Raw genomic sequence first — 23,714 nt, 5'->3', positions numbered from 1 at the left:
CAATCTCACGTCTCCACAACATTTCGGCAGTGCAACTCAAGTGAGAAATTCTGAACCTAAAAGAGGGATTTCCAGGGATACCACCTTCTAAGCAGCTCTCTCTGTTGACCTCTGTTATTAACAGACAGCGTTCTGGAGTCAGCCTGTCTTCAGGCCAGACGTTGGCAACAGGGAAACATACAAAAGTCAGGAAGACGAGGAGGGAAATCTGAAGGTGATGCCCGCCCGCCGGCCCATCAAGACAAAGGCAGAAGGGAGCACCTGGCATGAAAAGGCGACAGAGGCCTGCAGAAAGACGGACCAGTGTCTCCAGCGACGGAAGGACAGGCCAAGGTGTCTCAGAAGCAGAAAGACAGGCCTGTGTGTCTCCAGTAATGAAAAGACCAACCCCTGTGTCTCCAGCAATGTTCACGGGCTGGAGGGCTCTGCTTCCAGACCGGCCTGCTTGTGCTGAAATAAACCTGTCCCCGTAACCAACCACTTTGCTTTGCTTTGGTTCCAAGTTCACCAAATAACCTCTGGATCTGAATCCAGGCTCCAGAGTGGACCTCTCCACAAACCTCCCTGTGCAGAGGGTAATATTTACACGGAGATGACGTTTCCCAGGGAGGAGCCGTCTGTCTTGGTAAATTCATAAACTGGCTTTGTCAGGCACATCGGTCCCACCTGCATCTAAGCAGCATGAACCAGCTGTCCTGGGGCTTCCGTCTCCTGGGTCAGGGGAGTCCACAGGCCTCCAGCCTGCAGAAGTGTGAGGCCAGCCCCACGGCCCATAGAGGTGCGCAGTGCAGCTGTCCTACGTCGGAGTTTATCAGACCCAACCTCCCCACAAAGTGATCTGGTGGCCGCAGTCACAATTACCTTTTAGGCCGGGGGCCCCAGGCATTCCATCAATTCCTTTAAACCCAGGGCTTCCTGGATGGCCTCGCTCTCCTGCCAAGCCAGTATCTCCTCTGTCACCAGAGACACCTTTCATGCCCACAGGACCAGGAACGCCAATGTCGCCGGGCTCCCCTCTGTCTCCAGGCAGACCTGTCAGGAAGAGGAGCAAATCAAAGAGGGTGGACACACACAGAGGAAGCCTCTCTTCTTTTACCGCATCGAGTGTTTGGTAAGAAAAGCTTCTTGGAGGAAAGTGGAAAATCTCCACGTTGGGGTGACTTTCCAAAGTGACAGGAGTGGGACCCCGGGGCTGGGCTTTCTGGAGAGGTCTTTGTCTGGAGGCTGAGGCTGTGCTGGTGGCGCTAGCCGACATGGTTTTCCTACTGCCGCCTTCAGAAGCCAAGGGACAAAGCTGTGTGGGTGCTATGTGACTGGGGGGCCTTACCAGCTCTGGCTGGGGCACCATCACTGGGGTTAGTCGAGAGCTGGTCTACTCCTTGAGAACATCACTAGCTGGGGCTGGTCTGGGGGACCCTCCAGCTGCCCATTCACTGCTGCTGTCCTCTCTGGTCTCCGCGTTCCCGCCTCATCATTGCTACTGTCGTGAGCTTGGCAGCTCCCAGCCCACAGTGGTCCTCCCGCCTCCCCCGACTCTAAGGCCTCCAACGGCTGCCTGCTGGGTCCCTACAATCCTTCTGAAGGCATTTCTCTGTTAAAAACTCCCAAAGGTCCCCCGGGCCTCGAGGATCTAACTCCTTAACTCAGCATTCACTCCTCCTAATCTTTGGCCCAATCTTCCTATCCAAACTCCCCGCCCCTCACGTCAGGCTCTCTTCCCCAGCCGGTTTGGGGGTTCACAGGCTCCAAGTGTTCCCTGGGCAATCCTGCCTGTGCTGGGGCAATCCCTGTTTCCCAGAGAGCACCCCGCATCCCAGTCCCAGCGTTCTCCCGGGTACTTCCTCCCTTAGGCTTGCTCCGACCTGCCTGTCCTGCCTTCTCTGGGTCGCTGGAGGCTGCGCGGCCTGGTTCTGCTGGCTTGTCTGGGCCGAGTGGGAGCCTTTTCATGTGTGTCTCTCTCCCCCCACCTAAAGCTCCTTCAGGACAAGCTTTCCTATGGGTCTCGTACACGCCACGCAAAGCTGCGTTTAGCTGGTGCTCAGCAGCTGAGAACCAGCACGGCCCTGTTGGTACTGAGACAGGAACCTGAACCTCCGGCCCGGGTTTGCTACCCCGGGAAGCCAGTGGCCAGCGCGGCACTGGGGGAGCGGCCCTACCTGAGTCCAGCCCCCAGCTCTTGCACATAGGCGAGGCCCCACATGGGGGAAGCCAGTGTGTATCTTTGAGTGGCGTGGCGGTTCCCTAGCAAGACCTGCTAAGGTCCTGGACAAAGCTGTCGCCTGACTGGCAAACAGAGCTCTGGTAAGATTGGGAGTTTCTGAAAGGTGAACGTGGTCCATGAGACCACCCTCATCAGGCAATCGCGTCTTTCCCACTCACAGTGTCCTTTGGCGACACACAATACTTCTTAAAAAGTTGTTTTTCTGGACAAAACAAAAATGTGAGAAAGTTTACTCATTCCTCCAACCTGCACTGACAGTTTCCCCGGACGGTGACATGCAGGAGCCTGGGAAAATGGCCGTGCGGAGTGCCAGGTGAGTGGCCTGGGCAGCGGCGGCCCCTTCACGTGGGTGATGCCATGGACGCTGTGCCCCTGCCTGCCTTCTCGGCAGCCTGTGCCACCTGCCTTGGCCTCTGTGCGATGGGCGTGCAGGCCAGACTCCCCTCCCTGTTCCTCTGCCTCCACCCCAGGCTTCCCTGACGGAGCCACCTGTCTTTCCAACCTGCACTTTCAGGAAAGTTTCTCCTCTCCACATCAGAGCAGGGATCCTGAACTTTTGCAGCAGGAATTTCTTTTTTTTTTCCTGATGAAACCTTCCCTAGACCTTTAATATATATAATAGGTGCAGAGGAAGAACTGATGTCTCAGGCTGTTTATGTCTCCTTGTTAGGTGAAATCCATGTTCTGGTTTGGGAATCCCTGCAGCTCTTAAGGGGTTCCATGGAACAGAGTTTGAGAGCTCCCAGGGAGGGCAGTGCAGGTTCTCTTGGCAGGCCCAGCGAGGACCCCGCCCATTTGTGGGAGGGCCGGAGCCTTACCTTCAAGGCCCAGGGTTCCTGGCAGCCCCAAAGGCCCCTCTGGGCCAGGAGCTCCTGGGAATCCATGCTGTCCTGGAGGCCCGGAGAGGCCTGGCTGGCCAGAAGGTCCCGGGAAGCCCAGCTGGCCCTTCAGCCCTGGCATCCCAGGCATCCCTTGGCTTCCTGTGGGAATCAGAGACAAGAGCTGTGGGGGCCGATTCTGGGCTGTTCATCACAGACAGCATCTCCCTCCACACACTCATTCCGTAAAAATAGGACTTCATGTTTTTCTGGACGCTGGAGAATCAGGAAAATACAAAGACGTATAAAGGGTAAAATCAAAGTAACGCGCGCTGTCACCCCGGGATAGTGGCCTCCACTGAGTATGCTTCCTCCCTGCCCTCTTCCACTCCTATCAATAACTAGGCATTCCAGAGCTAAGGCTGCACTGTAAGTACAGTTTTAACCTAGTTTTTTTCACTCAACATTATATTTTAAACATTTTGCCACATTCAAAAATAGTCTTTGCAAACATTTAAAATAACCGCATGAATAAAACTCTGTCATATGGACGCAGCGAATACATTCCATCGCGTCCTCACCACTTTTTTCGCTTTTGCAAACAGCACTGTCAGGAATAGTTGGAGAGTTTTCTCTTCTTGGTATGTTTATCTGTGTCCACGTTGTGGGTAATTCCTTTAGGAAACTGCCCGAGAAATTGACATCGTGTATCAAAGCAAACACTAATTTAATGTTTTCTGAAAGATACATCATGCTGATTTCAGAAAGTCAGCACCCATTTATTCCACCAGTGTTTTCCCAGCACTGAGCACCAGCATCGAAGCAACATGGAACCCAGGCAGTCATGATGCCGTGAAACACGGTACCGGGGGGATCCGCCTGCTCGTTCTGGGTATGATCCATGTTTCTTTCTCTTGGTTACTATTTTTTGGTGAAGTTTTAGGTCTTTGCTCATATCTTCTCTCTCCCTTGCTTTCTTTCTTTTTAGAGACTGGGTTTTGCCAAGTTGCCCAGGCTGGTCTCAAACTCCTGAGCTCACGCGATCTGCCCGCCTGAGCCTCCCAAAGTGCTGGGATTACAGGCACGAGCCACCACACCCGCCTCTTTGCTCCGATTTTCCTTTGGGGATTTTGATATTTTTCTGATAGATTTTACTATTCCTCATACACACTGATGAATTTCTCTTCATTATCTATTGTAAAGCTTATTCTGCTGCTCAAACTTTAATTTTACTTTTGATGTGTAGGATACTGACGTTTATATCCAAATTTCATATATTGTGTGTGTGGGTGTGTGTGCACATGTGTGATTTCTTCTCTTCATTTTTAGGTTTGGAATATCCTGTCCTGCCCAGTGGTCAGATATCAGGAGCATCTATTTTCTTCTAGTTTTTAACACTAGCTCCCTGGACCTCCTTCTATCCAGGCATCTTCCCCTCTCTTCTCAGAGCTTGACGCCTGCTGCAGGTGCTCTCTGATTGTAACAGTGGAGGTGCACACTCCTGCGTGACTTTCCGGTCCTCACTCTCACGCAGCCTCATAGCCGTCCTGCAGGTGTGCAGGGCTGGTCCAGGACAGGGAGGCAGACGAGTGCGGGGATGCACAGGAGGGGGCAGCAACAAAAGGGACCCGGTCAGTCCTGGACCAACCCAGGACCGAGAGTCAGGCTGCTGACTCTGCGCTGTCTGACTGCCGTAGCCTGCAGCGAGGGAGAAGGCGGACTGAGCAGGAGGCGCACTCGAAGCCACGTCTGAAATGAGATGCTCGGAGATGCACGGACTCATGGATTCTCACCCCTCCGGTGGTACTGTGGGAAATGAGGACACTGAAGAGCTCCAGGGGGAATGGACTGTTAGTGTGTGCAAATGGTTGTGATGAGCAGGCGGCAGCACTGCAGGCGGTAAAGGTTTGGCAGTGACGGCAGATCCACTCCACTCCTGCTCAATGACAAGAACAATGGGGTGGGGACCTGACAGACACAAGGTAACATCCATAACCCAGGGACACGGACTGCAGGGGAACCCAGGAGCTGAGCAGGCGAGATGGCCTCAGCCGGGGCGGCGGTCTGGGCATGCTTCCCAGCGCTGCCCCTCCCGGAAGTGGACAGCAAGGCTGCGGGTGAACATGCATGAATCCCCGCTGCCCCTGCAAGGGACTGCCTTGCAAAAATCAGGCACCAGGCGCTTTGTGATTATTTCTTTGGAGCTATTTCAGGTTATTTTCCATTTATAGACTATCTGTTAAAAAAGGAACAACTGCTAAAAATCAGCCTCCCTCAGCAAAATCACATCTCATCTGTGGATGTGGCATGATTTTATTCCGAGAGTTCTGCTCGGAAGTGCAGGGCGCACATGTGCGTGTTTGTGGCTGCCCGCTCAGCCAGTCGAACAGAAGCAGGACCCGTCTGCATGCTGCTCCTGTCGCACTGGTGAGCAGAACTGAAACTGAAATAGTGACCTGGAATTTTGATGCTCTGGGAGTCAGGATTTTTACCATCCAAAATATTCTGCCTAACAAGGCATATGAGGCTTAACGTCATAAGGTGACGCTGATCGTAGTGAGGACCTTCATAAGACATTGAAAGCAAGCCTGCTGCCATTTGTCTTCACACTCAAACGTTCTGAAGCCTGCAGGAAGTAATTAAGTTACAAAAATTCTACCAGAAGTACCCTTATGTCAAAGACCTTGGGGCAGGAGTTTTACAGCTGGGTTGCAGGTGGACACTCGAGCCACCTACGTGCGTCCTTCACTTTGCCTTCCGGGAACTCATTTAAGTGCCCACCAGGAAGGCTGCCACATGGAGCCCATCTCTCAGCACCGAGTCCTCGGCGTCTGCAGACAGTGCTGGTTTGTATCTTATCTTCCATAAATGACACAGGGAGTCAGGAGGCCTGAAAAAGGGGAGACCTGGATGGCCCAGCACAAGGTCTCCCCACCTGTCATTTCACCAAGCGAGACCTGCTCTAGCTGGCTTGGTTCAGGGTTGGATGAGTATTAAGTGTGTGATCATGTGTGAGCATGTATAGGCATGTGTGTATGTGTGGTGTGTATGTGTGTGATCATGTGTGAGCATGTATAGGCATGTCTGTGGGTATGTGTGGTATGTGTGTGATCATGTGTGAGTGTGCATAGGCACGTGTGTGGGTATGTGTGGTATGTATGTGAGTGTGTGATGTGTGAGCATGTATAGGCATGTATGTATGTGTGGTGGGTGTGTGATCATGTGTGAGTGTGCATAGGCACGTATGTGGGTATGTGGTGAGTGATCATGTGTGAGTGTGCACAGGCATGTGTGTGGGTATGTGTGGTGGGTATGTGTGTGATCATGTGTGTGTGCACAGGCACGTGTGTATGTGTGGTGTGTATGTGTGATGTGTGAGTGTATGATCATGTGTGAATGTGCATAAGCATGTGTGTGGGTATGTGCAGTATATGTGTGATCATGTTGAGTCTGCATAGGCACATGTGTTGGTATGTGTGGTGTGTGTGTGATCATGCATAGACACGTGTGTGGGTGTGGCATGTATGTGTGTGATCATGTGTGAACGTATTGTACATAAGTGACTGTGTGTGTGGGACTTCCCATGTAGTTGGGACTGCAGGTGCACACCATGCCTGGCTAATGATTTGATTTTTTTTTGTAGACATGGGGTCTCTCTACATTGCCCAGGTTGGTCTTGAACTCCTGGGCTCAATGAATCCTCTTGCCTTGGCCTCCCAAAGTGTTGGATTACAGGTGTGAGCTACTGTGCCCAGCCTCATTTTTGGTTTGGACACTGAATGGCAGGTTCCAGCGATCTCGCAGTCCCTAGCCTGGGCTTCCCCCAGTGCGACCACCTGCCATTCATGGCCTCACCTTCCATTAAAGCTCGGGGCTGGTGTTCCCAAAGGCAAGTTGGCATCAGTTGAACCCTTAAAGCCACTGGATGCCTTGCCACTGCCACTCGTGAAACCATGGGTGCTCTGTCTACTCTGACAGAGATACATTGATAACATTGTAAACATCATTAAGATATTTTTAAAAAGTATTAATGTTTACATCAATAAAATGGCATTCCAGATTTTTCCTATTTTCCTTCTTCACCTCTGACCTAGCAGGGTCAGGCCCATCTTTTCCTCATACCAACTGTACAGTCTGCTGAGAAAGCCAGTGAGCCTGTCATGGCCAGACGTGTGCGACTTGAGAACTGATGACATCAGTCAATGCATACCTGTCAAAGGTCTCAGATGGCCAGACCACACTGGCTACCGGATGTAATCACAGTGTTGACATAGAAACATTCTAAAGGAGCGTTGGAACAATGTGGGGAAGGTATGCATGGCCAGCACCACGGGGCCCTGCTGCTTCCTACCAAATCCCCCGGAAGGGACCGGCTCCTCCTTGGAAGCCACTGTGTAGCTGGGATGGGGCCTCTGGCTCCCCCATGGGGCACTTACCTCTGAATCCAGGGGAGCCTCTGTCTCCAGGAAGGCCTTTCAGCCCAGGGTGTCCAGGCACGCCAGCATCTCCCCGTGGTCCAGGCTGGGCTCCCAGAACTTCTCCAGGAAGGCCCTTGTCCCCGGGGGCCCCGTCTGGACCTGGCAGGCCGACGGGACCTGGGAGTCCATCTGGGCCAGGGAGGCCCGCTGCACCTTTGGATCCTCGGGGTCCTATGAACCCTAAAAGGAAACATAGGTGGGCCCCAAACCACCAAGTTACCATGATGGCGTTCTAAGAGAAGTGTCAAAAAAGAGGCTGGAAACAGCAAAAAATTGCCTACGGGGTCCTCAGAAGGCATTCCTCAGCTCGAGGCCCTGTCCCTGTCACCCTTCTTGGAAGCTACAACCTCACCACATTGTTCTGTTGGTTGTGTTTCTTCTGCTCCCCCTGCCATGCAGCCCCCAGCCCTAAAACTGAGCAAAGGTGGGCAAGCCCATAAGAACGCCTCCTTGGACCTGGATTTGCATAATTCATGGGTTCCCCTGCTTTGCACATAAGCCCCAAGGCATAGTTTTTGTGGGACCTTCTAGGTTGTGGTGAGTGAGGAACAGCGCTTTGGGATGGAAAATCCCAGGGAGGCGGTAATGACCAGGGCCGTCAGAGCCCAAACGCTGCCCACTGTAGAAACAATCATATCTCCCTGGTAGAAACCTGTCCCTGTCTGTTTGGAAACACACCGTCTATTGTACTGAAAACCACCAACTCCCTTCTGTGGATGGAGGGAAGGTAGCTGTCCTGTGTCTTTCATGGGTGCCACTGGATAAAATGATCTCATCAGGTCACTTCCTTTTTCGGTACAGCCAGCCCTCATATGGCCTCCGAATGAACTCCCACAGCTGACAGTCACATTGCGCTCAGGAGGAAAGGCTTCTGAGGTCACCCACCCCCCTCGCCCCGTTGTGCACGCAGCAGAGAAGCCTGCGATGAGGAGTTTGGCAGGTGGTTCTGCAGGACAGGATCAGGTACACGGCAGGCTCGGCACGCCCACATGTGGATATGGAAAAGGGAATGTTCTCTGTGTTCTCCGGGGTCTATCTCACCAAAAAGATTCAAAGAGCAGGGCCTTGGGTCCTCCTGGGCCTGTCCAGCCAGCCCCGCTCATGAGGAGCTGGGAGTGACTGGTGCACCCGTGCTTGGCACAGAATAAAGGATTTGGATTCAGCTGACACTAATCAGTGGGACCGTACTCCGAGTTTTAACGGTGTGATTTACTCACACAATGAAGAGACATGACTTTCCCTGGCAATGTTACCAACTGTACCAGGGAGCCGGGCACTTGGGTTTACATGCGTGGATCTCAGAACTGGAATGGACTCTGTTTTTTGCAATCCTTGAATTGGGTGTTTTATCCTCTTCCGCATGTGGTGACAGAAGTATATTTCAGCACCATAAAAAGCAACAAGTGCTCCAGAAACTGATCCGTTCCTCAATCACCACCCACCCCCGGCCTGCCCCAGCCTCCCTGTTCATGATGTAGGGGTTCACATTTCATGGTAGGACAGGCTTCCAGCTCACATGGGCAACTGCCCAGATCGCCTGATAAAGGGCACATCCCATCCATTCCCCTTACAGGGGGCCCTGTATGGAGTTCATGTGCACACAGCTATGCACGCCAATCATAATCGCTAGAGCACCTTCACGCTCACAGCAGGAAGCTGCTCAAGAATTATTATCCTACTTTCAAAATCACGAATGCTTAAATTTAGCATATATGAAATCACGAGAGTGACAATGCTGCACTTTTTAAATATTTAGACACTTCCAGCAGGGCAACAAAACCACAGAGACCCACCCTCCGGGGCAGAGGCATGGAGACTTCCTTTGCAGAGTTGTTCTTTCCAGGGCCCTGATACAGACACAGGAAGCCTGCTTCCCAATGCATCATAGGAAAGGAAGCAGGGTCATCCCTACGGGCTGCACATGAAATTCAGAAAGATGCCGTCTGTCAGGGACTGACACATAGGTCTGCACTGAGGCTTCAATGAAGCTTAAATGCCGCTGTCTGAGTGGAGGTCAGGGGAGAGCCAGGTTCGACTAGTGTTCACTGGGAATATCTGCAGGACGTTCAACCTAAGGACACAACAGTGCCGGCGTGCTGTGTGATATTCCAGACGTGGGGAGCGCTTTAACAACTTCTAGAGCCTGGCTGGAAAGGAACCCTGATAAGCTGGAGTCCTAGAAGGTTGGTGGGAATTCCAGGGGCATGGAAATGCTGTCACTAAGGAAAGTGTGTGTTCCTGGGGTCAGTTCTTTCTGTTCACGAGGCGTCGGTGAGAGATGTGGCCCCCTCTCTCCGGGTGTGTGGTTATGAGGAAGTCGACTGTGTGGTTTAGGAACAGCCCAGTAAGAACACCTGGGAGGCAGGCTGTATCCAGGGAGGAAATTTCTAGCAACAAGAGAGTTCCAGTGTGCCACAGGACCTAGGTGACAAGCGTGATTCCAGAAGAGGCTGGAAGAGCCTGCCCAGGACCCTGCGGAAGGATGTTTCATCGTGGGTGGAAAGCTGTCCGCATGGCTTCCATGGTTGCACTAGACAAACACTGTTGAAGATGTGCGTGGCTGGGCGCAGTGCCTCACACCTGTAATCCAGCACTTTGGAGGCTGAGGTGGGCAGATCACCTGAGGTGAGGAGTTTGAGACCAGCCTGGCCAACATGGTGAAACCCCATCTCCACAAAAAACACAAAAATCAGCCAGGCGTGGTGGCGCATGCCTGTAATCCCAGCTGCTCAGGAGTCAGAGGAAGGAGAATCGCTTGAACCCAGCAGGTGGAAGTTGCAGTGAGCTGAGACTATACTACTGCACTCCAGCCTGGGTGAGAGAGTGAGACTCCATTTCATAAAAAAAAAAAGACTTGCACGCCCTCACAATAGTGGCAGTGCCATCGCATTGCCTGTGGTACAACCGCAGGACACCTGTGTCTGCGGATGCCGGACCGCTTTCCACAGCACGCTGACGCACAGTGGGTGCTCTCACCACAGCTGCTTAAAGGCAACACGCCCATGCTCCTCCACATACAGATTAATGCCAAGCTCTTGCAGCCATGTCATGAGGGCTATTTATGCCTTGAATGGTTCTCTCAGGAGAGAGTAGTTTTGTGTTGCCCTTAGAATGTTTAATATCAATCCTTCCTAACACTGAGGACATGCCCAGGAGACAGGTGTTGTGGAGGATGGCCATTCCGCAACACCTGTCTCCTTTTTCCTGTAAGATCTGTAGGTAACCTCTGCAAAAACCCAGTATGGCAGTGATGGAAAATCAATTTCTAACATCCCAAGGACAAGTGCAAAAGTTGTCAAGTATTTGTCAGAACAGTTTCCACACACTGGAAGAAAACAGAGCTGGATGCTGATGAACCACACACGGACCACTCCCACCCCATCGAACTGAATGGGGGTCCGATCTCAACTCACCTGGGGGTCCTGGGAACCCTTCACGACCTGGGTCTCCTGGCAAGCCTTTGGGTCCCGGTCCTCCATCAGCTCCTGAGAAGCCTGGGGTTCCTCGGAGGCCTTTGGCACCTAAACACCCAAATAAATCACAAAGCACATCAGGTCCCACGAGGATGAATGGGCATGGTCATACTTGGCATCCGACTTAATGTGGATCTCATGAAACCAGGAACTAATGGGGCTGGGGGAATGGCAGCCGAAACAGCAGCTCCAGGCTTACAGAATGATCTTCAGTGTTTAGTAATGGGGCCCCAGGCTTACAGAATGATCTTCAGTGTTTAGTAATGGGGCTGCAGGCTTACAGAATGATCTTCAGTGTTTAGTAATGGGGCCCCAGGCTTACAGAATGATCTTCAGTGTTTAACATCCTGCTTATGGATGGAGCCGTAAGAACAGTAATATCCAATATTGAGATTCCACAGTGCACTAAATGAAGGCTTTGGACATGGGGTCAGAAGGCCTGGCTGGGAATTTTGGTCCTACCTATTCTATCTGTGTGACCGTGGACAACTTTCTGAGCCTCTCTGTGCCTCAGTCTCCTCATCTGTAAAGTTGGGAGAGTGACTGCCTGCCTCATGAGGACGCCATGAGGACCATGAGGTGACTCTTTTCAAACACTTGAACCCTGCTTGGCCCAGTGTGTGGGCTCCAGAGGTGCTTTCTGATAATGGAAGGGCTGACGTTCCTCACCAACATCACAAAATCCACCGGCCATGCTTTTTCATCCATGTTCCTGGCATCTCCAGGGAAGGGGACGTGTGTGATGCAAGCCCACCCTCCACTCTTGGAAAGTGGTGCTCGGACGCAGGCGTGGGAGGGAGGGGTGGACAGGAGGCCAGCAAGGGGCGCCCAGCAACGGGGCCTGGGTGTGAAATGGAAACAACCCGCCATGGCTCGGGGAGTCCCAGAGCCCCAGAAACCCACACCCGGGCCTCGGGGCTTTCCCAGCGACTGGCCATGGGACACAGCTGTGGTCTGGGTGTGTGCTGAGCACGCTGGCCTCTGACCCTCCCTGAGCATCTGAGACATGCGGGGCTGTCGCTTTATGAGTGGCGGTGTTGAAATCCATGGATGGAATTAGACGGGGGGTAGGTACCAGCGAGGACGATGGAGCGCGGAAGATACAAGCTCAGCTCTTGGACGACAACACAAGGAGCCTTTACCTCTGCTCACAGTGCACAAGAGACCTCTGCACCTGTCCTGTGGTCCCCAGACCCTGTGATCACGGGGCAATCTGAAGATGCCCTGAAGCTCCAGGGCACGCAGAGTGCATCCGTCCACTTTCCTAGCTCGTAGTGCTGTGCACCACACTGCTGTGGCTCTCTGTAGCCTATCACAGGAAGTAGTAAGGGCATCATTTGTCCAGCAGACGCATCTCGAACACCTGTCTACACTATTCATCCTGCATACGAGGGGCTTGGTTCCCGAAGGAACAAATGAGAACAGCTCTGGCAATGCTGTTATCCAAGCGGTGTGCCTGCCTGGCCCATCACAGGCCCAGTGGGAGAGACATCCAAAGGGGAATTCCCACCGCCCAGAGAACTCGCTTTTCCCGGGCTGACGGACACAGACACGGGGGCACCTCTCAGGGTCCAGCCCTCCCTCTGCTCTAGCAGAAGCTGTGGCTCTGTGTTCCCCGCTGCTCATGGGCCACAGAGACCCTGGAGCGCAGCACAGCAGAGTCTGTGTGCAGGTGGGGGATCTCGAGTCATGGTGAATGGCCAGGCCCCCACTGCCAACACCGGATGTGCCAGCCTCGTGAGCAGCACGGTCTGCCCTGGCACGGGCTCTGTGAAGAGCGCCCGGACTCTTTCTCACACGGGCTTTCCGCTGGGAGATGCCCAGGCCAGCAGACAGAAGCCCAGGCCCTCCCAAGTGCCAGAGACAAACACTCTAGCCTTGTTTATTTCTGTTTCCTGTCAATCAAAATCCTAAAGAAAGAATTCTCTCCTAGGTTCTTCTCCTAGATCCTGGGATGGAAAAGCATAAATGAAAATCCCCAGAGGTGCGACCCCTTTCCAGTCCTAAACTCGAGGTTCCATCTCTGTTCCTGCGGGCGTTCCCCTGTGGCCACGGCTGAATTTTCTCTCCCAGCCTGGCCCCAAGTAAGTGTCAGCTACCAAACTCATTTTTCTATAGTGGTAAATGGTGGTGGGCTTCCTGTAGGAGTGAGATCAGTTTGCGCTGAGATGCGGACACGGCCATGTCTAGGGTGGGAGATGCAGGACCAGAGGGAAGATGGGCGAGGGGGACACAGAGCGTGAAGACGTGGGAGGAAGGCTGGGTGCACTTGGGGTTCGCGCCGTGCATTACCTGTGGGGCCTGGGGGTCCTGGCAGGCCTGGCAATCCCTTGGGCCCTCCTGCACAACCTGGGGACAGACAGGAGAAAAGATGAGCCCAAGCAATCCTAAACGCTCAGCCCCATGGCCTTGGGGATCACCAAGGTCAAAAGCATGAGCCGTGCAAGCTGGCTATCATTTTATGATCAGAGTAACTTAATGATTTAATTCGTCTTGGTTCTGATGTAAATCAAGTTTGATTACCTTGTGTAATGAAATCTAAATATCAGTACAAAATGCACACGAAGCCAGTCTAGTCAAATAAAAACTGGTGCTGTGCTGGGAAATGATTCATTCCCTCCCCGGGCAGGTGCCTCAGAGCAAACTGAGTGAGACCGGCCGCTCTCTGCCAGACAGTGTGGACGCTTTACTTTTGTCTGGAAGCATCTACCAGGGATGCAGACAGCCTCGATTTCAAAGTGAATTCTTTCACGTCTCCTTTGTGACTTTGCATACGTTCAGAGAGAACCACAGCAATCAGCCACCTTGAACAATTAAACCAAGGCTGCAGGCACTTCTGGCTGGTGTGGCGAGGAGCAGTGACACTCGGCAGGGTACCGTGCCGTCTGCCTTTTGTCTAAGAGGCTCTCTTGCAAGAACAGTCACTCTGGGAGCGTTCCTTTGTCTGTGTGCCCGGGAGTCTGGACCAGGCTCCCATCCTGGCCTGCCATCCTGGCCACCGTCCGGGGAGGGCCCAGCCTTCTCTGCCTGGCTCCTCCTGGCAGCACATGCGCCTGTGGAGCTGACTTGGATGGCACTGGCTCTTTCCAATGGGAAAGGATTTCTGATGAGAGGGGATTGGTCAAATGTCTCTCCGCTTCCACCAGGTTGTTATTCATGCAATGTACAGTGTTCACGAGGCCACTCTGCTAGTGCTGTGGAAATCAAACGTGGCTTGCACATTTTATTAACATTTCTTATCCTATGCACACTGCAAGAGCTTAACGAGCAGACCAACAGAGTTCTCTAGCATCCTAAAGCCACTTGCACTTCCCACAGTACCTGGTTGGACAGCCTCCTGTCTGTCACCTGCAATGGGCCTTTTCACATCTGCGTCACAATCTGGGGGAAGACACAAGGACAGAGTGAGGCAATTTTGAAACGGGTAAAAGTTACTGGCTAGTCCTGGGCGTGCACGCGTGTGAAGGTATGTATGTCATGCGTGTGAAGGTGTTGGTGTGTCACGTGTGCTGCTGGTGTGGGCAGGGAACAGGAAAGCCATCTCTGAACTTCTGGGCATGGCCTCCGTCACTGCAGTCCTAGAGGAGAGGCTGCGTGTTTCAGCTGCTGAGGGGAGGCTGATGGGGGCCCAGAAACCTCACGGTTGGGTCATCCTTTGCACGTACGAGAACAGATGAGGCGAAACAGCAATGTCATCTGACTCTATGGGGAAACGTCTATATGACAAAGGAAAGTGCAGAATGTCCCAGGCTGTGAAAGGTAAATGGGAGGATTCCTTCATACCTGTTTGTCCTGGAGTCCCTGGGGGGCCGGGAGGGCCTCGGAAGCCGGGCGGACCAGGTAAGCCAGCATCTCCAGGGAAACCACGCTGGCCTTTGAGGCCGGGAAGGCCCAGTCCTGGGGGACCCATTTCTCCTGGAGAACCCTTTGTTCCAGGTATTCCTGGATAGCCCGGGTCCCCTGGAGGGCCTTTGATGCCATCGCCCTGTGTGAAAATTCAGTTTACTCTTCTTAAAATATAAACCAATGTTAAAAATCACCTCGACTTCCCTGTTTCCTTTCCCACTTCCCGGAATTCTCAGCTATGGATCCAGAACAGAAAGACAACAGGGATGAACAGGAATCTGGTGCCATGGTCTGCCAGGTCACAGGCCAGCGACGGACTGAGTAGCAGCGTGAGCAACGCCACAGAAGCCGGTGCTGGAAGCGCACGCACATGCTTGAGCGTTTCTCTCTCCCCACCCACCAGTTCCCCTGTGTCAGCCTGTGCCTCCGGCCTCCAGAACGGGGAGGGCACAGCCAGCCTGGGCCTCCATCCCCGGAACGGGGAGGGCACAGCCAGCCTGGGCCTCCATCCCCGGAACGGGGAGGGCACAGCCAGCCTGGGCCTCCATCCCCAGAACAGTGAGGGCACAGACTTGTGTGTTGTACTGTGGGTGGAGGCAGAAACACACGAATTTGTTGATATAATTTAGCATCGGTGACACAGCTCCTATTCACAAGGGACGCTGCGTTGTTAAAGGAAAGGAAGCTCATTTAGACAAGGAAAGAGTCGTGTGCCGCTCAGAAGTCAGGCATGATTACAGGATTGGGAAGGGAGAGGGCCACCCTGTGGATGAAAGCACCAACTGCGGGGTGCAGGTGGGAGGTGCAGGGATGGGGTGGGGAGGCCGGCAGCAGTGCTGTCCCCACGTGCTGCTGAAATAGCCCTGCACATAAGCCACCCGTCTCCTGAGCCATGGGACGAGGCTGGGTGTTCTCATGACAATGAGGCAGCGGCTTATAAGAAATCAAACTCTGCTCTCCACCAATGCCACAGCCCATCCTTGTCACCTGCTCCTCACCGACGCCACAGCCCCTTGTTACCTGCTCTCCACTGACACCACAGCCCCTTCCTTGTCAAAGGCATGACAGAGCGAGGCAGGGACACCGGTGCAGCCCTCTCTATGTATGGGACCCTGATTAAGGGATGCACCCCTGTGTGTTAGCTGTTTTTCACAGGGGAGGGGACAGCCTGCTGCAGAGATCACAGGGAAGACGCCCCAAACTTAGTGGACGGGGAGGGGATGCTGCTGGAGGGTGGTGTGGGCAGGATCACGAGCTTTCTAAAGGCAGAAGTTGAGATTCTTGGCTTAGAGATCCACCGAGTACGGAAGGTGCACGAGCAGGGGGAGAAGCCCCCACGCCTGGAGAATGGGAAGCTGAGGCTACAGGGCTCTCCCTGACCCTGACCCTCACCCTCACCCCTACCCCTGCTCTGGCCACCTGCCCGCAGCTGGGCTGAAACTGGCTTGGGAGCTGCAGGGGTGGGTGGACCCCATGGTTGGACACGTCCTGTCACCTACTTCACAAAGGCACCAACTCCAGGAAAGGCCACCATGACCGTAACAAATCCAGAATCAAACAGACCAGACACATACACACATGAGCACACCATGCACCACACACACACTCACCGCCCCACCCCACGTGACACACTGAACAGGCAAAAGACTGTTCCAACCACAGGAATCATCAGTCATCCTCTCCTGGCTGAAGTGACCAACTAAGGCTTTGCCTCTTATTTACCCTGTTGCCTCCCAGATAAGATTTTTAAGATATCCAATTAGCTGTGTTCTCTGGCCTCAAAAAACTGCACTTAGATTGTAAGAATGTGGGCTGGGGGTGGTGGCTCATGTCTGTAAAACCAGTGCTTTTGGAGGCCAAGGCAGGAGAGTCACATGAGCCCAGGAATTTGAGACCAGCATGGGCAACAGAGAGAGCTCTCGTCTCTATAAACATTTTTAAAAATATTAGGTGGGTGTGCTGGTGTGCATCTGTGGTCCCAGCCACTTGGGAGGCTGAGGGAGAGGATGGCTTGAGCCCAGGAGTTCAAGGCTGCAGTGAGCTTAGATCGCACCACTGCACTCCGGAGTCTTACTACAGACGTGACCCACATTAAAACTAGAGAAGGTGTGGGTTGTGGAATGAGGCAAATAGGCTGCAGATAGAATTCAGGTGTGAGGCTCTGAGAGGAGGAAGAGAATTGTGATTTCAACTGTCCCCCATGACGTTGAAGTCCTAATCCCGGGACCTAGACCTGTGACCTTATTTAGAAATAAGGTCTCTGAGGACGCTCAAGGTAGGATGAGGTCTTTAGGATGGGCCCCTTCCCAGATGACCACTCTCCCCATAAAAATGGGAAAGTTGGACCCAGAGACAGACACACAGAGAGGACAGATGATGGGAAGAAGACAGAGGAGATGGCCGTCTATAAGTGAGGAATGCCGGAGCTCCCGGAAGCCGGGAGCGGGGCAGGCACGCTCCTCCCGCACTGTCTCAGAAGGAACCAGGCCTGCAGACACCTCGATGTGGGGCTTCGAGCCTCCAGAGCTGTGAGACCATACATGTCTGATGTCTAAGCCGCCCAGTCTGTGGCACTTTGTGGCCTCAGCCCCAGGAAACTCGTACAGAGAGCTTAAGGAGGCACAGGCTTGGTGACCAGAGGGAGGAAAATGGAATCTAGAAGAGAAAGGTGAGAAACAAGGTTGCAGGGCCTGAGGAGAGGGCAGGCTCCGGAGCTGCGGTGGGGAGGCCTGGCGGTGACAGCAGGGAGGGGCTCAGAGGCCGGAGGGGGTGCAGGAGGGTTCTGGTCTCCCTCCGTGGCTACCACCCTCGCCTCTGACCCCAGCCTTCCCCGAGGAATTGATGCCGGGGTCGCTGCAGGTCACTAGATATTCCCTCCTTCAACACCAGTGTGTGTTGGTTGCAAAAATTGTATCTTTTAGGATTTACCTTAAAAAAATAGGGTTCCGCCACCTATTTTAGAATATTCTATTTTTTTTGAGGGGTGGATCTTATTCTGTTATACCAGGAGGAATATTTATTTGGTCACTGACTTTTAAATGTTCAGTCAGGGCTTGGCTTCCAACTGAATTCACTGTTTCCTAAAAGACCTGATCTCTGCTCATTAAGAACGGACCGAGCCGAACGAGCAGCCTGTCCCATGCATGGGTGGTTTGCTGCTGAAGTCAACACCGCTTGCTTTGTGGGCGTCAGGAGAACATGAAGGATGATGAAGAGAGGTCTGAGCGGCCGCGCGGTCGGTGGCTACTCACGGGAGGGCCTGGGAGGCCGGGGAATCCATCGAGCCCCTCGCGGCCTGGGATGCCATCGTCACCTTTCATCCCGGGGACACCTGGGACGCCGGGCTGTCCCCGCTCACCTGGGAAGGGATTTGCATGTGAAGCGGCTCAGGCCTACACCCACAGGAAGGCTAAGTGCCCCAGGGGACGCGTGGCCACGGAGGAACTGACCTTTGGTTGTGATTGTTCTGGAATCTCCTTTTGCTCCTTTGGGCCCGGTAGCACCAACATTGCCAGGGACTCCCTGTGGAAAACAGACAAAAATACTTCTTCCTCCCTGCTACTGTGAGGGCATCTGGGAAGATGGCTGGCAAGCGTTTTCATCTCACACAGCTTGCAGGCAGTCACCCGTCACCAAGCCGAGTGGCATCCAAGGAGCGCTTTCTGTGATGCTGGACATGTCCCCATCCAGCTGCCCAGTGTGGGGGCCACAGGCCGCAGTGGCTTCGAGCACTGGAGCTGCGGGGGTGGGGCTGAGGAACGGGGTGGCACGTTGTCTTTAATTTTAAATAATTACAATGCAGCTGAGTGAGGCGATTCACACCTGTAACCCTGGCAGTTTGGGAAGCTGAGGTGGGCAGATCACTTGAGGTCAGGAGTTTAAGACCAGCCTGACCAACACAGTGAAACCTCATCTCTACTAAAAATACAAAATCTTAGCAGAGTGTGGTGGCACACACCTGTAGGCCCTGCTACCTGGGAGTCTGAGGCAGGAGGGGGAATTTCTTGAACCTGGGAGGAGGAGGTTGAAGTGGGCTGAGATCTTGCCACTGCACTTCAGCCTGGGAGACAAAGTGAGACTCAGCCTCAATCAATCAATCAATCAATCAATACAATGCAGCGGAAGTGGCCACAGGTGGTTGGACAGGGAAACCCAGGTCCTAGGCCCATCCTCAGTGTCCCTGGGCCCTGCCCAGTGGTGTGGACACGCAGGCCGCAGCCCGGGGCAGCTGACTCACTGCCGTTTCTCCACAGAACCCCAGGGATCCGTGGGGCCAGTGCCTTTTGATAAGTGCTGAACTCAAACTCAAGGTGGCTTCCTCTAAACCACGGTCACTTAGGAGGTCACAAAGCAAAACTAACCAAAAAACTCCCAAGGAGGTTAATCCAGGGATGGAGGATAAAATTTTCTGGTAATTGGATACTGAGAACAATGAATGGTATTTAATAGATCATCTGTTTCCTGCACTGAGGTTACAGCTGGAAGAAGCACTTCAGAAAGAAGCTGCCTGCAGGGACTCTCAAATCGCAGCCTGGAAAATCATGTCCCGCTCTTCCCACGAGCAGAAGTGAGCAGGGTACCCATCTCAGGGTTGTGTTTTCAAATGTGAGCTGTGCTAGCTTTTGGCATATCTTGGTTGACACTATTTCCAAGAATATGAGAATGTGTGGAGCTGCTTTAATTAAATGGAATGTTGCAAGTGTTTGGAGTTTCCCTTCTCCTAGAAAATTCCACGGTCTTGATTTATTTAGTTCTTTGCAACTATTTTAGAACGCTAATAAATTTGCATTATTTTAGAATCTAGGAGAGTGCCTCACACACAGACCAGGCCCATTAATCAATACACGTTGGGTACATGGATGGAGGGATGGGCTTAGTGACCCACTCCCACACTTTAAACTCTGCCAGACTCTACCAGTACAAATATTAAAAACAAAGCAAAACTAACCAAAAACCTCCCAAATGGTCTCAGGTATTCCCACTGCAGTGGGGTTTCCAGACTCAATCACAGAATTCAGTGCAGGACACCAGGCACAGCCAGCAGCATTTGAACAAAAGTTCTGTGGGCGTGTGTGCTGAGAAGGTTTTAGCCATTTCAGGGGTACGGAATGGGATCCACTGGCTTCTGGGAAATATTGAATCACTTTTGAAACAACTGAAGATCCTCCTAGCTTTGCCATTAGTATATCTGCAATTCCTACCACATGCACTTTTTCTGAACACTTCTTCTGCTTAGACAGCCATGATTCGGAGATTGCATCCTTTCTCAACTGGGAAAAAACAGGGCACCTGCTATTTTTTGTTGCATTTTCCTATTTGTTTTTGAGAAACCTAGGGCATGGATTAGCAAGGTGCCCAGGTCTCATTTTCACCGGCGCCGCTCCGTGCACGAAGCAGTTGGGAGTCATGAGCGTCAGCGCCGCAGCCCGGCGGGACCACCGTTCTCTTCCATGCTGTGGAGTCAGATGGTCCAAGCTTCCTTGGCCAAGTGTCCTGAGCAATTTTTTTCCTCTATTGCTGAATATGTAAAATAATGAACTTTTTGCTTTCTAAATTTCCCAAACTTCTATTTTTAAGTTAAAAAGTCAACAAAACGTACAATTTCTTTGTCTACAGTTGAAATTCACGTTGAAATCTTAGGTCAGCTAAAATCTGCTGGGGAATAAAGGTCTGCTGCCCGTGACCTTTTTATAAGGCACAGAATAGAGGCCATGAGTTGATATGTGTGGGGTCCACACCTCCACACAGGCACATGCACTACTTAAAAATCAAAAGGTCTTGCTTTTTATCAGGTTATGGAAGCCTTCCAACAATGCTAAATCAGTTCTTGCTGAACTTGAGAAGGTGAATGTTCAATAAATAATGTGCTTTACATTAAAAACGATAGCAGTTTTTTTGATATGCAATTCATATAGCAAAATATTCACTGTTTTAAAGCATAACATTCAGTGATTTTTAGTGTTTTCACAAGGTTGTGCAACCATTACTATCATCTAATTCCAGAACAGCTTCATGATATCAGAAAGAAGTGCATGCCATTAAACAGCCACTCCCCACCCCCACTCCCACCTGCAGCAGCCAACAATCAACTTCCTGTTTCTAGGGTGCCTGTGTGGACACTTCATGTGAATAGAGTCAGACCGCATGTGATAGTGTGTGTTCTTCTGTGTGGGTCTTTAATCCACATGGCATACCATGTTCCATGTAAGGGTGGGTGCTATTCCATCGTACAGATGCTGCGTAGAGTTAGCTGATCCGTTCATCAGGGATGGATATTTGCACGGTTCTCACCTGCCTATTTTGAACCCTTGGGTCCATGAGCATTGCTGGTATGAAGCAGATAAAAGGCAAGAATGGGACATGTGGCGAGACCTCAGAGTGTCTTGCCAGCTTCATGATGAAACTGTTGCTCACCTTGAGCCCTGGGAACCCAGGAAGGCCATGCTGGCCGGGGTCTCCTTTGTCCCCTTTCCTCCCTGGCTCCCCGTTGATGCCTGGGAAGCCCTTGGGTCCTGGCAGTCCCGGAAGACCTCTGACAGGTTCGTCGCCTTCTGCACATCTGCAGTCCCCAGCATCTCCTGCAGGCGAGGGAGAGAAGGGCCTCCTTGTTCCTTTCAGTGTGGCAGGGAGAGGGTATCGGGTGGCGGGAGGGGGTATCCGGTGGCGGGAGAGGGTATTGGGTGGTGGGGAGAGCTGGGCGCCGTGCTTGGTCCTCTATGGACACTACCTGTTCTCATGGGCACTGTGAGCCCCATTTCTTAGATGAGAAAACTAAGGCTCAGACTGAGTGACTCAACATGTTCACTCACAGTCTCATGCGGTTCAGAATTGGACTCTGATGTTTACTTAAGATACTTAAAAACTGGGACCACATTCAGAGGCATAGGTAGAGTTGCAGGGAGTGTGAAGGAGGTTAGGGAATTCAGCACTCAGAGCTGGACTGCCACCACTGGGCCAGTGGGCTGAGGGGAGGAGCCGGCTCCAGGGAGCGGGCAGGGAGGGAAAGAGCCCTGGCCTCAGAGACCAAGGTCATGGAAGGTCATGGGTGAGCAGGGAAGACATGTCTGACCTCTCTTCCTCTGTTTGCCATGGCTGAACCCAGGGAGCCGGGCAGCAAGGGAGCACCATGCTGGTGGCAGGGACTGGCTCCCCCAGGGCAGAGAGGATGCCCAGTGGGGAGGCCCCACTGCCCCAGGCCCTGAGGTGCCTGCTCTCAGGTCACGCCCATCCACGGTAGGGTGCTAAATGCACTGCCCATCCCACATACGCCAAAACAGCCAGGGCGTGGTGAGTGCCAGGAAGTGCTCCCCATGTTCAGGGAGGGGGGAGCTGAGCAGGAGCACACCCCACACCACACCAGGGGCCCACAGAGCCTCACAGAGGATGGCCTCGAGTTAGGAGCAGAGTCCCTGAGGTGACTGGGAAGGGTCAGGTGCAAAGACCACCTGCTCCAAGTTCACCTCCTCATCAACGGGGAGGGAGACCCGGCAAGCCACATCGTTCCGCTGAGTCTCAGTGGGACCAGGGATGGTGACTATACCAGTACCTCGCCATGGACAGAGGTCCCTACACAGACCTCTGTTACACTGCCTTGGAGCTGGGCCATTGAGACATCACCTGAGCGCAGCCTAAGAAGTAACTGTTTCCCTTTCAACCCAGCAGCAGGCTCAGCAGCGGCCTCTGCGCTGCTTGGGAAGGTCAGTGACGAGGATGGCAGATGGTGAGCAGGGACGTGAAGCCTGGGGGCCGCGTGCTCAGACAGCACCACCGGCTCCAGGCGCCTCCCTCTCAGTGTCACTCTCATGCGGACAGGAGGCTGGGAGAGACACGCAGGCTCATTTACATCTTCGAACATGTGAATGGGGGACAGATTTCACCTTCTGCAAGGTGAGGGGACTCGGAAAGACCAGGCTGTCCTCCTCATCCCGTGTCTCCCACACACCCTTACCTTTCCGTCCCTTCTGTCCACGGGCTCCAGGGGAGCCGGGAAGCCCAGGGAAGCCCACTCTTCCTTCTGCTCCTTTCAGGCCAAACAGGAAGCCTAGAGAGACAACCACAGAATCAGGCCTCAGCCCCACGGATGCCTGGGGTCCCATTCACACGCAGGGCATTGGCACCATGGCTGCCTGGCACCCCACCCAGATGAGCACCAGCATCACGGACGCCTGGGGTCCCATTCACACGCAGGGAGTTGGCACCATGGCTGCCTGGCGCCCCACCCAGATGAGCACCAGCATCACGGACGCCTGGGGTCCCATTCACACGCAGGGCATTGGCACCATGGCTGCCCGGTGCCCCACCCAGATGAGCACCAGCATCACGGATGCCTGGGGTCCCACCCAGACAGAGGGCATGAGTCCCACCCAGACACAGGGCATGGGCACCACAGAGACGCCCGGTGTCCCACTCAGCTCAGGGCTCCCCAAATGACCCATAAACCCCAATTCCATAAACAAAAGCACATTTTTTTCAAAAGAAAACTTAGTCTGTTTTGTGGCAACAGCCTTCAGGGTTGGAAAGAAATCTGAGTCTGCAAATTTAGCTTTTCCATTAAAGTACAGGGATGACAATCATTCCTTCTGACACACACTGAGTACAAAGAAAGGTTTCGATTTTTTGATCACGTGACTTGGATTCCAAGGCTGCGACACACTTCTGGTTCCCCCCAAAAGATTAAAAAAAGAGATGAAAGCGGTTTTCCATTTTGATCTTTTTCTGAAGTGGGAAAGGAGACACACTTGTGCCTCCCCCCAGCACGCGTTTTCTCGTTTCACGCCTAATAAGCACACACAGAGTCAGCATAACTGTGATGCTAATTAGATGTTGCGGTCAATCTGGATTCAGCATGGTCAACCGTATTGGATGCCCTCCCCCAGCA

General features: G+C 53.0%; 1 protein-coding gene across 1 annotated transcript in view; it reads right to left on the bottom strand.

The window, feature by feature from the left end:
• Positions 1-23,714, bottom strand: part of COL4A2 (collagen type IV alpha 2 chain) — a 197,899-nt gene that overhangs the window by 26,528 nt on the left and 147,657 nt on the right. The window contains exons 21-31 of the mRNA XM_032246202.1: positions 22,785-22,877; positions 21,251-21,414; positions 18,286-18,358; positions 18,088-18,194; positions 14,774-14,975; positions 14,312-14,371; positions 13,283-13,339; positions 10,931-11,038; positions 7,476-7,697; positions 3,040-3,201; positions 862-1,032 (exon numbers count right to left, since the gene is read on the bottom strand). Coding sequence (XP_032102093.1) covers positions 862-1,032; positions 3,040-3,201; positions 7,476-7,697; positions 10,931-11,038; positions 13,283-13,339; positions 14,312-14,371; positions 14,774-14,975; positions 18,088-18,194; positions 18,286-18,358; positions 21,251-21,414; positions 22,785-22,877 — 1,419 coding nt within the window. The remainder of the gene's footprint in view (positions 1-861; positions 1,033-3,039; positions 3,202-7,475; positions 7,698-10,930; positions 11,039-13,282; positions 13,340-14,311; positions 14,372-14,773; positions 14,976-18,087; positions 18,195-18,285; positions 18,359-21,250; positions 21,415-22,784; positions 22,878-23,714) is intronic.

The sequence above is a fragment of the Sapajus apella genome, unplaced genomic scaffold, assembly GCF_009761245.1.
Source record: "Sapajus apella isolate SASKATOON/1434 unplaced genomic scaffold, GSC_monkey_1.0 scaffold60, whole genome shotgun sequence".
Taxonomy (NCBI): domain Eukaryota; kingdom Metazoa; phylum Chordata; class Mammalia; order Primates; family Cebidae; genus Sapajus; species Sapajus apella.
Note: the sequence above shows the minus strand (reverse complement) of the source record. Positions and strands in the feature narration are given on the sequence as shown.